The sequence below is a fragment of the Hoplias malabaricus genome, chromosome 5, assembly GCF_029633855.1.
Source record: "Hoplias malabaricus isolate fHopMal1 chromosome 5, fHopMal1.hap1, whole genome shotgun sequence".
NCBI classification, from domain to species: Eukaryota; Metazoa; Chordata; class Actinopteri; order Characiformes; family Erythrinidae; genus Hoplias; species Hoplias malabaricus.
The window spans coordinates 10,580,357-10,600,236 of record NC_089804.1 but is presented as its reverse complement, the minus strand read 5'-3'; the positions used below and the strand labels follow the sequence as shown (position 1 = coordinate 10,600,236).

Genomic DNA, 19,880 nt, shown 5'->3' with positions numbered 1-19,880 from the left:
CAAGGGAGGGAGGAGGGAAGGACAGAGAGGGAGGTAGAGAGAAAGAGAGGGAGAGGGTGGGGGTGCGGAAAAGTAAAAAAAGGGGGGCTCGAAGGTATAGAGGTGGATTGGTCACACCTATATACTCTCAGAGCGAGGATGAGCAAACTAAAGTGCATCTGCACTACCACCCCCACCCCCCCATGTATATACACACACTCACACACACCCCTTCAAAAACAAATATTGAATATCCTCTTGTGTCATGAGACAAAGAGCATTCTACTTCTCTCTCCACCTGCGGTGTTTTCCAAAAGGCAAACCAGGGAGAAAAAAAGTCAGGGTACAAAGCTGACCAAGGCTTTCACTTAAAGAATGAAAACACCAAGAGTTTATTACATTCATAACATGTTATAATGCTTTTATAAGCAAAAACATGAAGTTAATGTTCATAACGTATTATGAACAGTGTGGTGTGTGTGTATTTATATATGTGATCATCATATATATGATACTGACAATATCACATTATATCAACACATACAATGTCTGACCCAAACGTGTAGTGTGAATGCATTATAACATGCTATGTAGGCGGTCGTGGTTTCAAACAGACGTGGTATTCTTACTGAGCTTTTCTTTCTCTGTCTTTGTTTGTCTTGCTTAATGTTTCCTTCTTTAATCATCTGTTTTTTTCTGTTCAAGGGTCCTGTCTGTTTAATTTTCTTTTTCATTTGTATGTAAGTGTTTGTCTGTACAGGACATGAACCTGCATGCCTCAAGAGTGCACTCCTTTATACAAGAATTGTATATAGCGGTTACCTTTAACGCTGTGTGCATGTACTCTTACAGGAGGAGATGCAAGAGGACGAAGACAGTCCAAGTAACAGTGCAGGTATTTGTGAGTGTGCGTGTGAGCTCTTCTGGCCTCTCATACCTTATCTGGCCCTCTCTGCGTGACTGGCTGTTATTTTTCACATACATAAGCTCATCTCCCGGTGTTAGTTCTCACCTCTCTCTCTCTCCATCTCTCTGCTTCTCTCTCTCGCCCTTTCGCAGGCCTGGAGTGCAGCCAGGCTCCTATAGAGGAGTATCAGATGGTGGAGGAGCGGCGTGGTGTGTGTGTGGCGGAGGTGCAGGCCGGAGGGCTGGCCTGCTCCCTGTGCAAGCAACTGTTTAGCAGCTTGCTCCAGCTGAGGCAGCACGAGTACGGCCACACGCTCTCACTCATGGCCATGTCTTTGGACTGCCTGGAGCCGCAGCGCCCCCTAATGTCCCCTTCGTCCTCCTTTGAGACACCTCCTCCTCCGCCGCGTTATCACTGCCCACGCTGTCCGGCCAGTTTCACGCTCAAGTCCAATGCCGACCGCCACGAGAAGACCATACACTTCAAGCGCAAGCTGATGCGCTGCCCGTACTGTCTCAAGCACTTCCGCGACCGCACTGACCTCAACCGCCACCTGTCATCCGTCCACTCCAGCGAGCGCGTCTACACCTGTCCGGCCTGCACCCGCTCCTTCAGCACGCAGAAGAATCTGGCGACCCACATCAAGGTCTGCTGCCAGGCAGGGGCTGCCGCCATCGATCCGCTCTGGAGCTCCAACGACGTCAAAGAAGACACCCACACTGATTTTAGGCATGGTCATAGTGGAGACTGACTAGGGGACCAGGTCCAATCCTGAAAGGCCTTTTGGTGCATTTGAATGGTTCTATTGTGATAGAAAACCCAAAAACAGAGTCAGTTAGGAATCAGGATTCCTCAGGTTCAAGTATCATGTTGCTTGCATTTAAGAGTTGTGTCCGATCACCAGCCAATACATTTTGTCATACTCTTAAACACGCTAGCCCAAGTTGGCATTACTCCACCCCATCTGATGGGATGATGTGTGTGGTTTAAGTGATAACATTTAACAGTTGCGCATGAATAACTGAACACAAGTCAGTTATGATGTGGCGATTTGACAGTTTTCTGACTTAAGAACCGTCAGAGACCACCATTAGACCAGCGCAGACTCAGCTCTGCAGTTCATTACCAGGTTGGATTGGTCTGGCTGTGTTTGGCTATGGCTTTCCAGCAGAGGGACTGGACACCCGTGCTTGACCCCCTTGCTTCCTCTCGGTTTGACTTGTAAGTTATAATAAAGGTGAAGAGTGTATCTTCACCACCACCACCACCATCTCAAAACCTACTCAGGGGTCTCGCAGAGAACCAATGCCTATTTGCAGAGCACTGATTAAATTTGTACAATCTTTTTAACGTATTTGTACAAGGTTTGTAACATGCGTGTGTAAGACTGTGAATATTAAACTCTATATTCTATATATGTGAATAATTTTCTATAGTAAATGGACGTGAACCAAACGCAATAATTTGGAGTGTTGCTAAGTGCGAACGCTATGCAAAGACAAAGACAAAACATTCATCTTATCTCAGACTCATGCACCTGGGTTTGTGCACTGACTCCTTTTTATACTAGACAGTAATCAGACAAGAGAACACAGTGATCTCAGCATAATGGACGCCAGTAAGCCCAGTGTTTGGGTGCCTCTGTTCTCAAACCCTTGGCCTACTCATTGTAAGAATGAAAAACAGAGCTCCTGTTCCCAGCAAGTGTCCCCTCTCTTAGCCTGTAATCCAGGTACCTCTCATATCTTTGCAACTGAATTGAGCTTCAAAGAATTGTTTTTGGAAATGCTTTACGGATACATCAAACATTTGCAAAGTCTGCCTTAAGCGCACTCTTACAGACAGGGCTGGTGATTTTCACACGACACTGCCCCCTACAGGAGCAAAGTGTCATCTCTTTGCGTCTTTCACCATTCGCTGAGTGAAGCGGGATGATCAGGGATGAGGAGAGCTAGGGTTAGACCTTAAATCCCTCAGCCAGCAATGTCCCTGCTGTAAGCCTCCACGCGTAAGTGTGTGTGTGAGCGACTGTGTGTGTGTGTGTGTCTAAGCACAGCTGAATAATGTCAGTAATTGGCTCAGCTTGGCCCTCACCCCGGCTCACCCTCGACCTCTGAGATAAAGAGGATGTGGGAGGAGAGAAGTAGAGTCATTAAGGTCGCGGGTGCCCTAGTGACCTCCGCAAACCACGCTGACCCTACAATAGAGTTTATGTCACAGTCGCAGGAGGGAAAGGAGAGGAGAGTACAGGGCTTTTAGGAGAAACCGTGGCCCGGTTGTGATACAGTCAGGTCTAAATTATGTCCACATTTTTGCATGCTTCCTGGACTTCCAGAAAATAGGAGTGCTGTGGACAAAGCTTTGTAACCAGCTTTGCACTGAAATGTAACTGTCACTTATTCTCACAGAATAGTTGGTCAGAATATTGGAATTTTATTTGGAAACGTTTAATAAACCCAGCAAGTTCATTGCTTTTCTCTATTTGAGGTTTCATTTTCCTGTAAATGTCACCAATACTTTAGTGACCTCCTATAATTCACTTCATGAGGTGCTTTACAAAAGTTCTGCAATGTCTCTTTCCAAACCAAAAGTCACAGTCAGTAGGTGAATGAGTGTTTCCTCGGCTGGCTGTTTGTCATAATTCAGGAAGTGAAATGCTGCTGTAACTGCGCGTTGAACTTCGACATGAAACTGCGTAAGTGTGAAGCCCCATATTTAGAGCTACCTCCTTTTCTAGATCATTTCACAACTGGAACATTTTTAGAACACATGTTGAGCCAGGACAAAAACACTGTGTCGTGGTAAAGCCATGTTGGCACGGCTGTACAGATCTATGCGGATATGAAGTGAAAGACCATCAAGCACAAGGCTAGTTCTGATAATTCAAGCCAATAGAATTTGATAGGAAACCTCAGTTTAAATTAATTAATTAATTAATAAAAAGTCTATGGCAGAACGGCTCTGCCAACAGTGTGTACTGATTTGGCCTTTAAGAATGTTTTATTTGGTCTAGCACAATGCTACCTTTACTTCAACCCCTTATCCACTGGAAGAACATTCTCATACTATCAGATTTAACGTAAATATTTTTATTTCTTATTTAAAATGGCATTTTAAATATTTTAGTTTCAAATACAGTGTAGTATTAAAGAATAACTTTGAAACTTACACGCCATCTTTCTGTCTGTATTGTTTTGATTTCGTGACAAATCGTAGGGGGAGCCCCTGGTCTGGGCACACACTGTGATCACAGAGAAGCAAGTCCTTTCCAGTTTCCAGTGTTTATGGGATGCAAAAGGATATGGTGAATTTAGAAAAAGAAAGAAAAACCTGCCAAGGGACTCACCCCACCATTCTTGAATTCACAGAAATGGCGTATCCATGGCTGTCTGAGCTCATGAGTATGGTGCTAGTTTGAATGTCGGATGTATTTTATGGAACTCAGTATTTTAGCTACTATGCAACAGAGAATAAAAGACAGCGTGGAACTTGCACTTCAGTGAAAGCTCCCAAGACATTCTCCTCAGGGAAAGAAAAGACGGATAGGCTTTCTGTCACATTTGTCTTTCAGCAAATGGAAACCTGTGCTGATGTAGAAAAACTCATTAGGGATCTTGTAGTATGTGATGCAGCAATCGCTGCTGCAATGTTTGCACTATCTTTTGTTAAAGAAAAGGAAAATGCAAGTTTTCATACTGAACGAAAGGTGTTTTTTAGCAGTTGTGTAAATTGTTGTTTGTATCAAACTTTGTAGTCTTTATAGTCAATAAAATTTCTTGTGAAGCTTCAACAAAGCCGTGCTGCTGTGTTTCTTCCTTGTTAGCAACAAACCTTTTACATCTTTTTATTTACAACATTGTTAGATCTGAAAAATGACATGCACGCTCAGCACATTGCTGTAAAAGTGTTCTTCGTGTTTCCTGTTGAGACTTAACCTCGTGTTACACACATTTGCTGTCACAGACACAAGAACCCTTTAATAGCAAGCAGGACCTGGCTCTGGCCGCCTGAGCCTGCTGTCCTCATCTTCTTATTAGCCCTGCCAGTCTAGACCATGGGCCTAATGCGATTACCGACATTAGAAAAGGAAAAGTACAAAGCGTGTGTACTCTGTTTGCTGTGGATCCTCAAAAGTCCTGTGTTGCTCAACCAAATCATCGCCTGAGAGCATCCTATCACCCAGTTTAAGATGGTTACACTGCAGCAGACAACAGGGAGATGTGCTGCGATTCTTCAACATTTCTATCTTTGTTGAACTGGAGTTTTTCAACAATGTGGCCAAATGTGCCTCAGTGCTGTAGTGGTTGCTAGGGAAACTGTCCTTTAGGACTGGCGTTGGTAGCTAAGGGAAGGTGAGCTTAGCTCTGAGACCTTCCTTAATATCTCTCAGAATACAGTGAGCATTTGAGCTAATGTAACTCCATACGACTTGAGGAGATAACAGGCACCAAATAAGGCATTTACTACACATTAAAGGATAGCAGACAGAGGATGCTATCGCTTATAGCTCTGCTCTTTCATGCTTCAATGGGTGTGTAGTTAACTGACTGCCTCATTGTCCCTGTTCTTCTGTACTAGTTTTATATGGGCCTAAGTTTAATGAATTCAAAAGGGCACAGGACGTGACACCTACTAACAGTAGCCACCCACAATAGCAGCCTATTAACAATGCTAGCTGTTGTATATACATCGGTTCTTTCTATGAAACCAGGAAGGTAAGGAGTGTATGATATTCACTCACTCCTCCAGGCCCTCTCTGTGTATTAATGTACTTCATGTCTCTGCAGATGTCTGACCGTCTTTCCTTTTTCTCTCTCTGTAGTGAATGACTTCACGGTGATTAGGAAGAAATTCAAGTGCCCGTACTGCAGCTTCTCCGCCATGCACCAGTGCATCCTGAAGAGGCATATGCGCTCACACACAGGCGAGAGACCATACCCCTGCGAAATCTGTGGGAAGAAGTTCACCCGCCGTGAACATATGAAGAGACACACACTGGTGAGTAACGCTCAGTAATGCAGGGCACCGGGGAGACAGCAGGGGGCAGCAGAAGTGTTCAGGTGGACGGGGGACAGGTCAATAGGCCACGACGTAAATCTACCTGCACTTTACTGTTACATTTTGAAGACCTCACCGTCACTCAATTTCATAATTTCATGCTTTAATTTAAGGTTTTGTTGTTGTTGGTGTTTGTTCTGTTTTGTTTTGTTGTGTGTGTTTGTTTGCCGACGGCCATGTTTAGATATTATTTTAGGAGAAAGTCCCGGTTGAATACGTGTTACAAGACAGCTTTTAATTTGCTTTTACGTAAACAGTAAACAGACTAACAAACACTCTCCATAGTCAAATAAGATTTAATGAATATTTTAAGCTATATTAAAAGGTGATAAAACACTTTCCTTTGATATTTTCGATTTCAACCTTCTCCTGGCTCCTCCTCTGACCTTGCGGTTCTGTCTCATCACAGAAAGTGTAGACATGATTTGGCACAAAGTCTGAGTGTGGTTTACTGAATACGCGATAGAAATTAGCTGTGGTTTGAGGCAGATCAAAGAGCCAGTAAAAGTGTTGTATTGTTACCAGGCCTCATGTTGGGAGAGCAGCTCAAAAGCAGTGGTATCTCTGCTTTTTTAATATCTACTGCACTGCAGACCAGCTGAGGATGAAACGTGTTACTAACATCTGTCTGAACAGTGTATTTCCACAAGTAGTAGTTAACTACAAAACCTCACTTCCAGAATAGTTGTGATACTGTGCTAATAATTTAAATGATAACAAAGACGATATTTCAAATGTTGAAACAGAGAAATGTCAATGTTTTTTTTTTAAATGTTTGATCATTTTGAATTACAGGAGTTGGACAATGAAACTGAAACCTGGTTTTAGACCACAATAATTTATTAATATGGTGTAGGGCCTTCTTTTGTGGCCAATACAGCATCAGTTCGTCTTGGGAATGACATATACAAGTCCTGCACAGTGGTCAGAGGGATTTTTAAGCCATTCCTCTTGCAGGATAGTGGCCAGGTCACTACGTGATGCTGGTGGAGGAAAACGTTTCCTGACTCGCTCCTCCAAAACACCCCAAAGTGGCTCAATAATATTTAGATCTGGTGACTGTGCAGGACATGGGAGATGTTCAACTTCACTTTCATGTTCATCAAACCAATCTTTCACCAGTCTTGCTGTGTGTATTGGTGCATTGTCGTCCTGATACACGGCACCGCCTTCAGGACACAATGTTTGAACCAGTGGATGCACGTGGTCTTACTGGTGCATTGTGCAGTTAATGAAGATTGGCCACCAGTCTGCTCCAATTTAGCCATGAAACCTCCCACACTACAATGACAGGTGTTTCAGTTTCATTGTCTAACCCCTGTAGATCATGCTCAAAAAAGTTCTTTATTATTTTTCTTTGCTGATATTTATCGAGATTAGGAAAAGTCTTGTTTCTTATAAGAGGCCTGAGCATGCATACACATTGGTTTTCTCTCTCTTTCTCTCTCTCTCTCTCTCTCTCTCTCTCTCTCTCTCTCTCTCTCTCAGGTGCACAGCAAAGACAAAAAATATGTGTGTAAAGTATGCAGTCGCGTCTTCATGTCGGCTGCCAGTGTGGGAATCAAACACGGATCTCGGCGCCATGGCGTGTGCACGGACTGCTCGGGCCGGGGCATGGCCGCCCTGCTGGACCAGAATGGTGAGGACGCCTCCCCAGAGGAGGAGCTCCTGTACCCTGGTGACCACCGTTTCCCAGGAGACCACCGCTTCCCTGACGATGGCGCTGATGGCGAAGAAGAGATGATGGCGGAGGCAGAGCTGATGGGAGACGGGGAAGAGGAGAGCAGCAAGTGGGCAGCAGACTCAGGGATGTCGCAGCGTGATGACGGAGCCACAGACGATGGCAAAGAGGAGAGCGACTCAGCCCAGGAAGGGGAGGCCCGAGCGGGCAGCGAGAAAGACTTTGCATGGATCTCTTAGTTCAGAGCCTGGAGGCCTGGTCCAATCCTGAAGCGCCTGTTTCCCCTTCTGAAGGGGTGTGTGCTCGATCTGAAGCGCCACAATCAGATCGCTGTGTGTGTGTGGAGGGAGCCATATACACACACACACGCACGCACGTTCACACACATTCACACACACACAAACACGCACACACACGCTCTCTTACACATTCAATCACAACCACACAGATCGTAGAGATGCAGGCAGGGCTGTCAGAGAAGAGTGGGTAGTCTTCTCTTCATGACGCTGTTTGTCTGGCCTGGCCTTTGCTTCGTCTCCTTCTTTCTTCCCTCAAAAAGGACCAGATGGGTTTGAGCACTGGTGTTTTATATCTATATTTTCCTGACCAGAGAGATTTGAAGTGTCTTAGAAGTTGCTGTTAATCAGTACAATACGCTGACGGGTCAGAGAAAGGAAGCATATGACCAGTGTGGTCTTGCCATGCAGTCACCAGCGGGTGCTGTCTTATCTATTGCAAAGCTGTATATGTCAAAAGACTTTCAGCAGTTTTTTTAGCACATTGTTTTCTGCAGAGAAAAAACTGCCACAGACTTGCACTTTAACAAACATTTACTAGATTCCTATCAATTCCTTGTTTATGTGGTTTACATTTTTATTCCAATTTACATAGACGAATATGGTGACCGCACCTACCTTTAAATATGTGTCCTCATGACTGTTATATATGAATATTTGTGCAGAATTTGCTGATTATAATGTATGCCTTTGAATATTTTTCCTCCTCTGCCACTTGGGTTTTTCCTAAATCATGAACACACACGTGAACATGAACCTGTACATTAGACAATTTCACGAAAGAAGGAAAAAAGAACGGAAGTAAGAGTGAGAACACTATGCAGAAATTAATCTTTCTAGTTCTCACCAAACTTCTTGGTTATTAAAGGAGTTTTAACTCACAAAAGTGTTTTACTAAGAAAGTGAGAGAGAAAGAAAGAGAGAGAGAGAGAGGTCTGGAGTCACACATATTTAGATGAACAGGAATATTACTGTTGTCCCTCTGTAATACTTCTGCATTCCATTTCACATTACCAGGGGAAAGGCTTAAATTGTAATACAGAGTAAGAGAGGGGTTGTGTGTGTGTGTGTGTGTGTGTGTGCACATGTGTGAAGAGTACACCTGTAGAGATGGCGGCACCATTGAAGACACAAGAAAATCTGAATCCAAATAAATTCACAGTTTAAATTGTTGTTATTATTATTTGAAACTCTCACTCTTTCTCTCACTCTCTACTTTAGTGTGCTTTACAGTTCCTTGCAGTCTCGTCCTGAACTCACTCTCTGCCTCTGGAATCTTGAAACCTCTAATCTGACAGGGAGAAACCATGCCTTTTCCTAAAACACATTTACTGGTCTTATTTCACATCTGGAATCCGAAACATATGCATTGAGTTTTTTTTATTTAATGAACCATGCCAGATGTTGGATCTGTATGACCTTTCCCCTTATTCTTTTTTCTCCTTTTCCTTCTTTCTTTCTTTAAAGCCTGTCCTTCTCGCATTGATATTGGTTAAAAATGATGAAACGTGTAAAAGGTTTTTGTGTTGGAAGTCCATCGAGTCTGGCGCATGCTGTAAAGTGAATTTTGTCTGTTTATTTTGCTCGATAGGTTATTTATTATGTCTTTTTGTGCAAGATTACTAGTCTCTTTAGATATTCCCTCCCTTCTGTTTGACTCCACCTACAAGGGCACAAACAGTGAAAACGAGTGTGTCAGAAAGAGAGAGAGAGAGTGTGTGTGAGTGTGTGTGTGTGTGTGAGAGAGAGAGAGAGAAAGAGAGAGAGAGAATTTGTGAGATTGTTTATTTTTCAGTGTCTGTGCCACATTTTAAAATGGGAATGAAATGCTTTATCAATTACTATGATTAACAAATTATAATTATTATTATTATTATTATTAATATCATTGATATTGTTATTATTATTATTATTATCATCATTGTTATGATTAAGTGCTGGATGCTAAGCTTTATTGTGAATTTCATTTTGCTCTTTCATTTCTTGTACGAGAGCGTGACAAACTCAGATTTGCCTTCTTTGTGGACAGTAAGCCATGTGGCTCTTTTTTTAGTACCAGTTCTATCGTGCCAGTTCTGTGCATTTCTGTTTGATATTTTCAACTGTATTTTGATTTCAAGAGAACGGAGAACTCCACAGAGGCTCATTGGTTAGATGTTGTCAGAAAGGGATATACCGCACATGCTTCTATATTACTGACGTACACTAAGTAATGAATATTATACCAAAAAATAATCTAGTATACTTTGTATACATTACTTTAAGTGCTTTTGTTTTCAACAGTTTGTGTGCAGGTGCAAAGCTTTTTGAATAGTGGTTTCTTTTCTTCATTATCATTTCTTTCACTAACTTGAGAATGCACAGATAATATTTGGTGTCAATATATAATGAAGGGCGTTTTTGAGAGTACCTTTTTTTTTTTTTTTTCCTAAGATGAATCGCAGCTTTAATTCTGTCGCGCTTGGAGACACGCTCAGAGATTCATTCACGTGTTGCTACTGTACACTGTCACCTTGGATACAAGAAGTATAAGGCCTGGCACTGGCTCGGGGGGAAATTATTGAAAAATGTACATTTGAGTTGCTCTGCCGTGAGAATTTGTACACACATGTGGACCTCTGATCCCATTAGCCAAAGTGCGTTGGCCATTTGTACCATCCAAATGCCTCCGAAACATGGGACATTTTGCTTGTTTTTGTTTGTTTAATTTATTGTGTTCTTAACCTTTAAATGAAATAAAAAAATCTGTTGAAAATTTTAAGAAGGAACATGGATGATATCATTTCCGTATAAAATAAAACCACCATGACATAATAAAAGGGAATTCCACTTGTTCTTCGAACTTTCTGCATATTAAGTTGTGGTTATAGGAAGCGGAAGTCTGAGCAGTTTGTCGTTATAAGCTCTTCACAGATGTAATGGATGTGATTATGTTACACACACATTTTTCAGATGTTATACTCTTTAGCGTGCCATATCCAACCTCAGACACGCAGGTTCCCTGGTGGGTTTGGGAAGTAAAAAATAGGCCGTTCTTGTGTTGGCATTCCCTGGTTTCATATTACTACCAACTACAAAGGAATTTAAATTTCTCTACCCAGCGATTTCACACCAAATAATTGTGAATGACTCTGGAATTCCCCTTTAAGACATGTATGTAAGCCATGACATTGCTTCTGATATCTGATATAATCGAGGCTGATATCCGTCTGATTGCGTAGAGTCTAAACATGCTCTCCTTTCTTTTCTCACTGGCTTTGAATCAGGACCTTTCTCAAATGTGCCTACTTGTATTTATGTGCAGATCTTTGTGTGTGTGTGTGTGTGTGTGTGTTAAGTGAGTGTGTTATGAACTCAACATATCACTTTTCCTTTCTGAATGTGTGAACCATAATTTCTAACGTTGAATCAGGTGTTGTTTCAGAAATCACATACTGTTGTATATTTCTTGTGTCTTGTGTATGTTCTGATCTGTGTTGCCTTGGCATTTCTCCTCACGGCTGTTGACCTGTCTTTGTCTTTGTCGGACCAAAGCTAGATTGTGTTCAAACATACGGTTTGATACTGCAGAACTGGATTATGTTTGTGCCATTGGGTGTAGAAGGTGTACAGCGGGGGGAATGTATGGATCATAATGAATGAATTACCATTAGAAGTCTTCAGGCAACATAGCTATATTTTAACCTTGAAGAAATTATAAAGCCATAAATATGGCCAAATCTAGATGTTATTTAAGATTTATACTGTTTTGGTTTTGTTTTTCTTCTTAATAAAGACTGTTGTGCTCACTTCTATCTACAGAGAACAACATCATTTTATTTATTGTTTCAAACATTTCAAGTTGCCTTTAATTGGATGCTTGAGCTTGAAGTTAGACTTGTTTTTTTCTGTTGCTATTGAAAATATTTATAGTTGTAAACTGTAAAAATGTTACAAAGTTGGGGGAGAAATTTGCAGTTTATTGGAATCTGAAGCCAGAGATAAAGGCTTTGTGCTAATTATTTTTTAAAATGTGTCAATAAATCTTTGGTAAAGACAATAAACACCATTACTCCCACTTGGCATTTTAATGTGGGCTTAGCCCTTTTCTAAGAACTGGCGAGTGTAAATAGCTTGTCACAAAATAAAGCAAGTCTTAATTAAATAAACTGCATCTGAAACATTTTTTATGGATTGATTTTACTGTAGAAGATGTGTTTTTCAAGAAAATATGCATAAATTATTTAATTGCCTTAATAAAATATAAAAGTAACACAAGAAAGTATTAAGTACATGTATTTATTTATTCTCAAATGTTAAATTTTAAATTATGAATAAATCAACATACAACATTTATTTTGTTTTTTAAAAGTTTTTTGTCAATGCAGCGTTAGTCAACATCATAAAAATACATTCGAATATCAGTCAGATCATGTTGTATGTTACATGTTTGCCTCCTGGTGCTTGCTCTTTTCACACTTTCTTAGACAGAATTAAATATGGAATCAAAAGCACATTTTATTCAATAAATCCACCCATAAACACATTTTCATGAACATCACGAAAAACAACAGCAAAGTTTATTGCTCTGAAAGCTTTTAATTGTAAGGTGTACTTCAACATAATTTTATCAACATAAGTTTTCGATATTAAAAGGTGAGCGGTCTGTCTTTAAAATAAAGGGTTGTATTATATTAGCATTTAACTAAGCGCTGGCTCAATTAACATTTTAATTTTGAAATGTTTTAAAGAAAAAAATTCACCCGGATCAGACCTGGCTTTGAGCTTCAGCCTTTTTCAAAACCAACCATTCGTAATCAAAACTCAGCGACGACGTCTGGGCAGTATCTTAGCGTTTAAAAAGAGTGAGAAGAATCTTAATTCTGTTAAATTAAAAAAGCCTTAAAAATGGACAACATTTAACCCATTGACCCACCTCTAGAAGCAGAGTGAGCCAAAGCACCCAGCTGAAGCTAACCTTCCTCCTGCTCAAAATAATTCTAGCAGAAAACTTTTGAGGTCAAATTTATCATAAATAGAAAGTTACTACATTTAGTTCAGTTCTCCATTACCTCTGCCCTGTGTTTACCTTCATAACCATTAACGTATCAATCCCTACTGTGTCACCCCAGTTTGTCTTCTGTCGTTATTAAGTTTTCCCATTGTTAAAAGTTACAATCATTGATTTAATCATGACTAAACTGAAGGGTTATGGTGTTGGAAAATCCAGTGCTGTTTGTGAGAGAGAAAACAACCCAGCCTTAAAACAAGAGGAGCCCAGAATTTGGCCAGAACCAAATAATTTGGCAGTACATCAAAATGTTTGTAGACACCACTCATAAACAAACACTGAATTCAATTATTTTTAGGTGAATACATTTTGGACACATGGTCAGCTGCACACCTAATTGTATAAAGTGTAGGCTACAGGTGTATGGCTCTCTGTTTAAATGCTGTTAAATCTACTGCGTACTTTTGGGGTGAATGACTTATTAGCATCACATTTTATCATTCATCTCACACCTGTACGTTAACAGTCTTCATGACTGATGAAAGGTGTGTGCCATTACGACAGCTGACACCAGTTGATGACTCTTAAAAATGTGTTTGGGGTTATACATCTCCCAGGCGTATGGACTTGGTATTAGAATTATAAACAGGATGTGATCAACTGTAGAGACTGCAGCAGTTACACTGGGAGAAATGAACACTGTGCGTTAACACACTGTAACAGACTTAATATTTAACACTGAAACAGAATTAGTAATTTACGTTAACCACCTCTGAAGCCCCTGACTGTCTGGTTGCATTAAAGAAGCTCTCTGAACTTCTCTCATCTCACAAATCAGTCACTGCCTGTGTAGTCTTTCAATACTGCAATGGATTTGTTTTTTTCACAGTTACCCAAGCCTCTTGTGGACATCAGAGATATTATTACACTTTCCACAGAACTCTCTGGGATTAGAGGCGGAGCTCCACAAAATGAAAAACGAGTGTGTATTGGATCACACTTTGTGCCCTTCATGTTGACCCTGATCTGAGCTGAATAAAGTTTGCCAGTGATATTTTTTCCACACTTTTACACAAGGTATAGCTATGGTTTCATTCAATTACATTCCCTGGCAATTAAAAGTTTCAATACTTGCTTGACTCACTGTGTACTGTGTAGTGTATTTTGATATTAAGGGAAGTCAACACCTAGGTATTTTGATGCCACATAAAAGCGGTCCCAACAAATCAGTAAGAGATGTAAGAAAAGCGTTTAGGGATTGGTTGTGGGCTGAGTTGCGGGGGTTATTTGACTGGCATGTCCACCTGCTCCTGTCTTTCTCCCCACCACCCCACGCTTTCAGTTCTCTGCTACACTGAAGCACCACAGACTAGCCAGCTGACTCAAGCTGCTGAAAAAAGACTATGTTATCTCCCCTCCTGTACCATAAATACCTTCCCCTCTGTCAAATGGGGATAATTTTAGACATGCATAAGGCATTGAGGGATTCTCTCACTCAGTTAGAGTTCAAGCTGACATTCACGACATGCAGTAGCTCTGTTACTGCGTCGATTTTGACTTTGCTTTAGGTTGTTTACTTACTGGAAGTTGCTGGAGAGTGGACATGTCAAACCAGACTGACCAGGACTCCTACATAGAGGAGATAGACGAAGATGAAATTCTGGCAGGTCTTTCCGCCGAGGAGCTCAAGGAACTGCAGAATGAGATGGACATGCTCGCTCCTGACGAGAGAGTACCAGTGGGGATGAGACAAAAAGACGCTTCTCGTAAATTAGAGACTGGAGGTATCACGTGTTTTGGGTTTTGCTGTGTCATTTGCCATGCTGGTGTTTTTAGCACATATTTTCCCCATGTTTTGTACAAGTTTCCAATGGACAAACAACGACATTAGATTCATATTGGCATCTGCAAATAACTGCTGGGAAAATATATGAATAAACAAAGGACAAAACTGTAAATTTGACCCTATTTTAAGACTAATTTTGATGCTGAGAGTTATTTATTAACATTATATAAATAATTATAAATATTTGTGTGTCGGCACTAGCGACAGCACATGTACATGAAAGATGTCAGATACTGACTTTGATCCACACTTTGTGATACATAAGTACATATGCAAATATAGTCTATAATAACTCCCCTAATAGCAGAAACATTTAATCTTAATTATATGTTTGTTTACCTCTATAAATGGTAACACCGTGACATTCAGCGCTCTGTGATGATTACTACTGTGGCTGAGGTCTTTAACCCTGTCACTGGGAAATTTTGAAAAACAGATACAAGCATCGTAGGCAAGATTTACATGTCGTCTTTGCCTCTGTTTATTTTATTTTTTTCCAGATAACTCAGACCAAGAATCTGAGTGTGAAGAAGAGATTGACGAAGATGCCATTCTAGCAGGTCTCTCCGCTGAGGAGCTCAAGCAGCTCCAGAATGAGATGGACGTAATTGCCCCCGATGAGAGAGTGCCAGTTGGGATGAGGCAGAAGGACCAGACCGAAAAACCTCCAACAGGATCATTTGACCACAGATCTTTAGTAGACTACCTGTACTGGGAGAGACAGTCTAAACGTTTGCTAGAAGAAGAGAGAGTCCCTGCAACCCTGCTACCGAGTCAGGTAACACCACACCTGAACATCGAATGAATTACCAGTTCATTTCATTTGGGTCAGGGTTTTTTTTATTTTATTTTATTTATTTATTAAACAAATTAAGCCAGAATTTCCCAACTGCTGACCCATCGACTCCCGGGCTGCATTAACTGCCACCTACCACTTTGGGAAGTAGCAGCATAATCACTGAACTTCACTTTTTAAAAATATTACCTCTATTATTTTCAGAAGACTTCATTACTGCAGTTAAAACAGTGTAAGTAGTGGTATGTGATTATTTATATATCAGTCTACTGTGTGACATCTCTGTCTGTCTGGATTTAACCTGAAAGTGAACCTGCCAGGTGATTCCTGTTCATGGGTGTTCCCTGTGCTCTTCTCAGCCAATGAAAATGAGGAAAAGAGCAACAGTAAAACATTTCTAACTCTTTATGACTGCCTGAGGATTTGCGGCAGTGAGAAAATCTGAGGGCAAGTACAGAATGGTTTGAGAGCACATAGCATGAACGTGATGAGCAGGGAAGATCTGCACAAGAGCAACATAACTCAGTTAGAACTGAGTTAGAAGTATGGTGTCGTCATGTTTGAGTGTCGTGTGTGTGACAACAGGAAAATATGACAACACTCCATCTACCCTCAGACCCCAAAGTGTGTCTGGGAATTAAGCTTAGTTATGGACAACATAGATTTCTAAATTTAAAACATTGTCATTGCGAGGAAAACATATTTAATAATAGGCTTAAACCCTTATTGTGAAACTGATGTATGACATTTTACCAATTCAGAAAAAAATAGAAGAGGAAATCCCAAAAGAAGCCAAGGAAGGGGATCAAAATGTTGAAGTGGAATATGTGTATGAGGAGGTAGTGGAGGAGGTTGAGGGAGGTGAAGGTGATGAGGTGATGGAGGAAGTGATTGAAGAGGTAATAGAGGAAATAGTGGAGGTGGACGACGATGATAAAGAACAAACCAGACAGCCCATTATAACAGAAACTGCGGAGAACAGCAGTGTTGCGTCTGTCACCTCCCAAGAAATCTTACAGCCTCCTCCGGAGTCCTCTGATTCAAAGGAGAAGGAAGAAGCACACAGATCTGAGGAGAATGGAGGAGATACAAACGTAACTAAAGAGAAACAAGAAAACCAGCTACAGTCCGAACCCGCTCCCTCCGCCTATGAGAACTGGGTCCCAGAAAAAGAAGAGAGAGTCATATCCAAGCTGAAGATCCCAAAGCTTGCACTTGGTGATGGCTTGATCAAAAAGACGGCAAGGCCCTCTGGAAATGAGACAAATCTGGAGAGCACTCTGGACAAGATTCGTAAAAACAACCCTTCTGTCACAGAGGTCAATCTCAACAACATTGAAAACATTCCCAAAGAAATGCTCCTGGACTACGTTGAGGCTCTCAAGAAGAACAGGCACGTTAAGACCTTCAGCATCGCGAACACAGGTGCAGATGAAAACGTGGCCTTTTCCCTGGCCAACATGCTGCGAGAGAACAGGAGCATCACCACGTTAAACATCGAGTCAAACTTCATCACTGGAAAAGGGATTATTGCAATAATGCGCTGTCTACAGTTCAACGAGACTCTGACAGAACTCCGCTTCCACAATCAGAGACACATGCTGGGCCACCATGCTGAGATGGAAGTGTCACGGCTCCTTAAAGCCAACAACACACTTCTGAAGATGGGTTACCACTTTGAGCTGCCTGGGCCCAGGATGGTTGTAACCAACTTACTGACCAGGAACCTGGACCGTCAGCGACAGCAAAGGAAGGAAGAGCAAAGGCTTCAGCAAGTCAAAGAGCAAATACAGATCATGGAGATGTACGAAAGCAGCCTGAACCTTCCTCCCGGTTTGCTGGGGATGTTAGGAGGCTACATACCAGAGATGGCACTTCTGCAGGCTGCTCAGGAGCAGCCTCCAAATATACCCCAAGGCTCCCCAAAGCTCTCCCCAGTATCAAGTCCATCGCCACAGCTACAGAAAACAAAGCAAACTCCCTGGCAGCCTCCCCCCACTTCAGACTCAAATTCAGGCAATCTGCTGAAAGACATACAGCTTAAGAAGACTCCTAAACGCCGGAACCCACTACTGGAATGGAATGCACTGGAAGAAGGAAGAGAAGGAAGAGCTAACTTTCAACTACGCAGCACGCCTAAGCAAAGAGACAAAGGAAGTGAAGGACCAGGGGACGACAGAGCCAAGCTGAAAGATGTAATAAAGACTTTGAAACCAGTTCCTCGGAGGAGGGAGCCACCCAAAGTGGAGCTAACACCACGTGATCTACTCCTCAGCGAGATTCGACAGAGCAATGTGGCCTATCTAAAATCGGTAAGTGCAGTTAGGGCCTCTTAAATTAGCACTCAATTACTGTCAAGAAGCTATATGCATCATTCCATTTTAAATAGCTAAGAATCCTAAGTAGTGAGGGGATTAGATCTGGAGCTGTGAAATAAAAAATGACCACTTGTAAGTATTTAAAATTTGAAACCATTAGCACAAATATAACGAAAGAAAATTATTATATCATTTTGATCTAAGAAAGTATAAAGACATTTTTCTCATCGCGTCAGCCGTATCACACACACAAAGCCAGTTTCTGGAAAACTTGGCATTCTATATAAAAAAGAAAAAGAATGTGTTACCAACTTGATAGCTTTGTTTGATTTTACAATGTAAACAAATTTAGAAGTTGATGCCTACATCACATACAAATATGTTGCCAATGGGGCAGAATAAAAGTGAAAATTTGATATTTCATATTGCAAAAATTTGAAACATTCCACATACGCAAGGAAACTCAATGTTGTATAAGAGGAGCATTCACCAATAGCTCAGTCTTTACAAGCAAAGAGGGGCCATAACTCCCCCCACTAGGGATAATTGTGAAACAGCTCAAAAAAAAATAACATTTCTCAACACAGATCAAACACTATGCTACTGGTTGGTGGGGTACAGTGGTAACACCATTGGCTCCTATGTGAGAGACCTGGGTTTGATTGCAATCTGTGCTACACCAATATGTGTCCTTGGGCAAGACACCTAACACTGCGTTGTCCTACCTGTAATACCAGTAACCTTTTAGGTTGCTCTGGATAAGATGATGCAGCAGGTAGTATCGCAGTCACACAGCTCCAGGGGCCTGGAGGTTGTGGGTTCGATTCTCCGGGTGACTGTCTGTGAGGAGTGCGGTGTGTTCTCCATATGTCTGCGTGGGTTTCCTCCGGGTGCTCAGGTTTCCTCCCACAGTCCAAAAACACACGTTGGTAGGTGGATTGGTGACTCAAAAGTGTCCGTAGGTGTGTGTGTGTGTCTGTGTTGCCCTGTGAAGGACTGGCGCCCCCTCCAGGGTGTATTCCCACCTTGCGCCCAATGATTCCAGGTAGGCTCTGGACCCACCGCGACCCTGAACTGGATAAGCGGTTACAGCTAATGAATGAATGAAAAATACATTCAAGTATCACTAAACTCATTGGAAATCATTTCTTTGTACTTGCTGTAAGTTAAATACACCTTCCAAAGTATTTACAAATCACAAATTAGTAGAATGTTAGGTAGGACACTGAAAAGCTTTTTGTACCCATTTTTTTAAATTAACAATCGTGTACTGTTTTGATGTTTTCTCCACTCTTTAATCACCAGGTACCCCTTCCTAAAGTTCTGGAATCAAGGGAAACTGGTCTTTTCTGAGGAGAGAATATTTTCAGCCTGACTGCAGAAAACATGCCTCCAATGATATGAAGAAAGTCATAAGATGCTGAAACCTGCTCTGACAAACAAAGTAACCAAAGCAGATCCATCAAAGACATATATTTTTAGCATACCCACCAATTAATCTTTTTTTTTTTTTTTGATAATAAGGTTAACAGGCATGGTGAAAATAATATGTACAAAGAATCTGTCTTTAAACTCCCCTGTCACAAGTTAATAAGTGGTGTGATATAAAATGTATTGCTTGAAGGCAAAAAGAAAAAAGAAAAAAAAAAAAGAAGAAAAAATAGTGGTCACAGTGTGGTTTCTGGATGTGCGCCAACTGCTATTTACGACCAAATGCTTGTGGACAATTAATGACTGCAACTGGTGCACCTTCATCATGCAAAACCATTCGTACATGCAGCACTTTTAGAATTATCTCCATAAAATAAGAAATTCGAACGAAACTCCAGAATATTGTCTAGATCCCAATTCAAAGCATGGACTAGAGTTGTAATGTGGGATGTAGAGTAGTGGCACTATGCACCCCTGCATCAGTGAAGCACAGTCCAATAGCTTTAGGATGTGTTAGTGTGTCTTTTGTGACCCAAAACAAACCCTCTAACAGCTGTACCTGCGATTCTGTGTCGTGC

General features: G+C 41.3%; 2 protein-coding genes across 2 annotated transcripts in view; both read left to right on the top strand.

Annotated features, from left to right (window-relative positions):
- Positions 1-12,111, top strand: part of zbtb46 (zinc finger and BTB domain containing 46) — an 81,352-nt gene extending 69,241 nt beyond the window's left edge. The window contains exons 6-7 of the mRNA XM_066672795.1: positions 5,709-5,884; positions 7,433-12,111. Of these exons, the coding sequence (XP_066528892.1) occupies positions 5,709-5,884; positions 7,433-7,864 (608 nt within the window). The 3' untranslated portion in view covers positions 7,865-12,111. The remainder of the gene's footprint in view (positions 1-5,708; positions 5,885-7,432) is intronic.
- Positions 12,112-14,514: 2,403 nt separating this feature from the next.
- lmod3 (leiomodin 3 (fetal)) lies at positions 14,515-19,224 on the top strand. Its single transcript, XM_066673317.1, has 4 exons — positions 14,515-14,695; positions 15,258-15,535; positions 16,315-17,865; positions 19,177-19,224. Exons 1-4 carry the CDS (start codon positions 14,515-14,517, stop codon positions 19,222-19,224), a joined length of 2,058 nt encoding a protein of 685 aa, XP_066529414.1.
- The last annotated feature ends 656 nt before the right edge of the window (positions 19,225-19,880 follow it).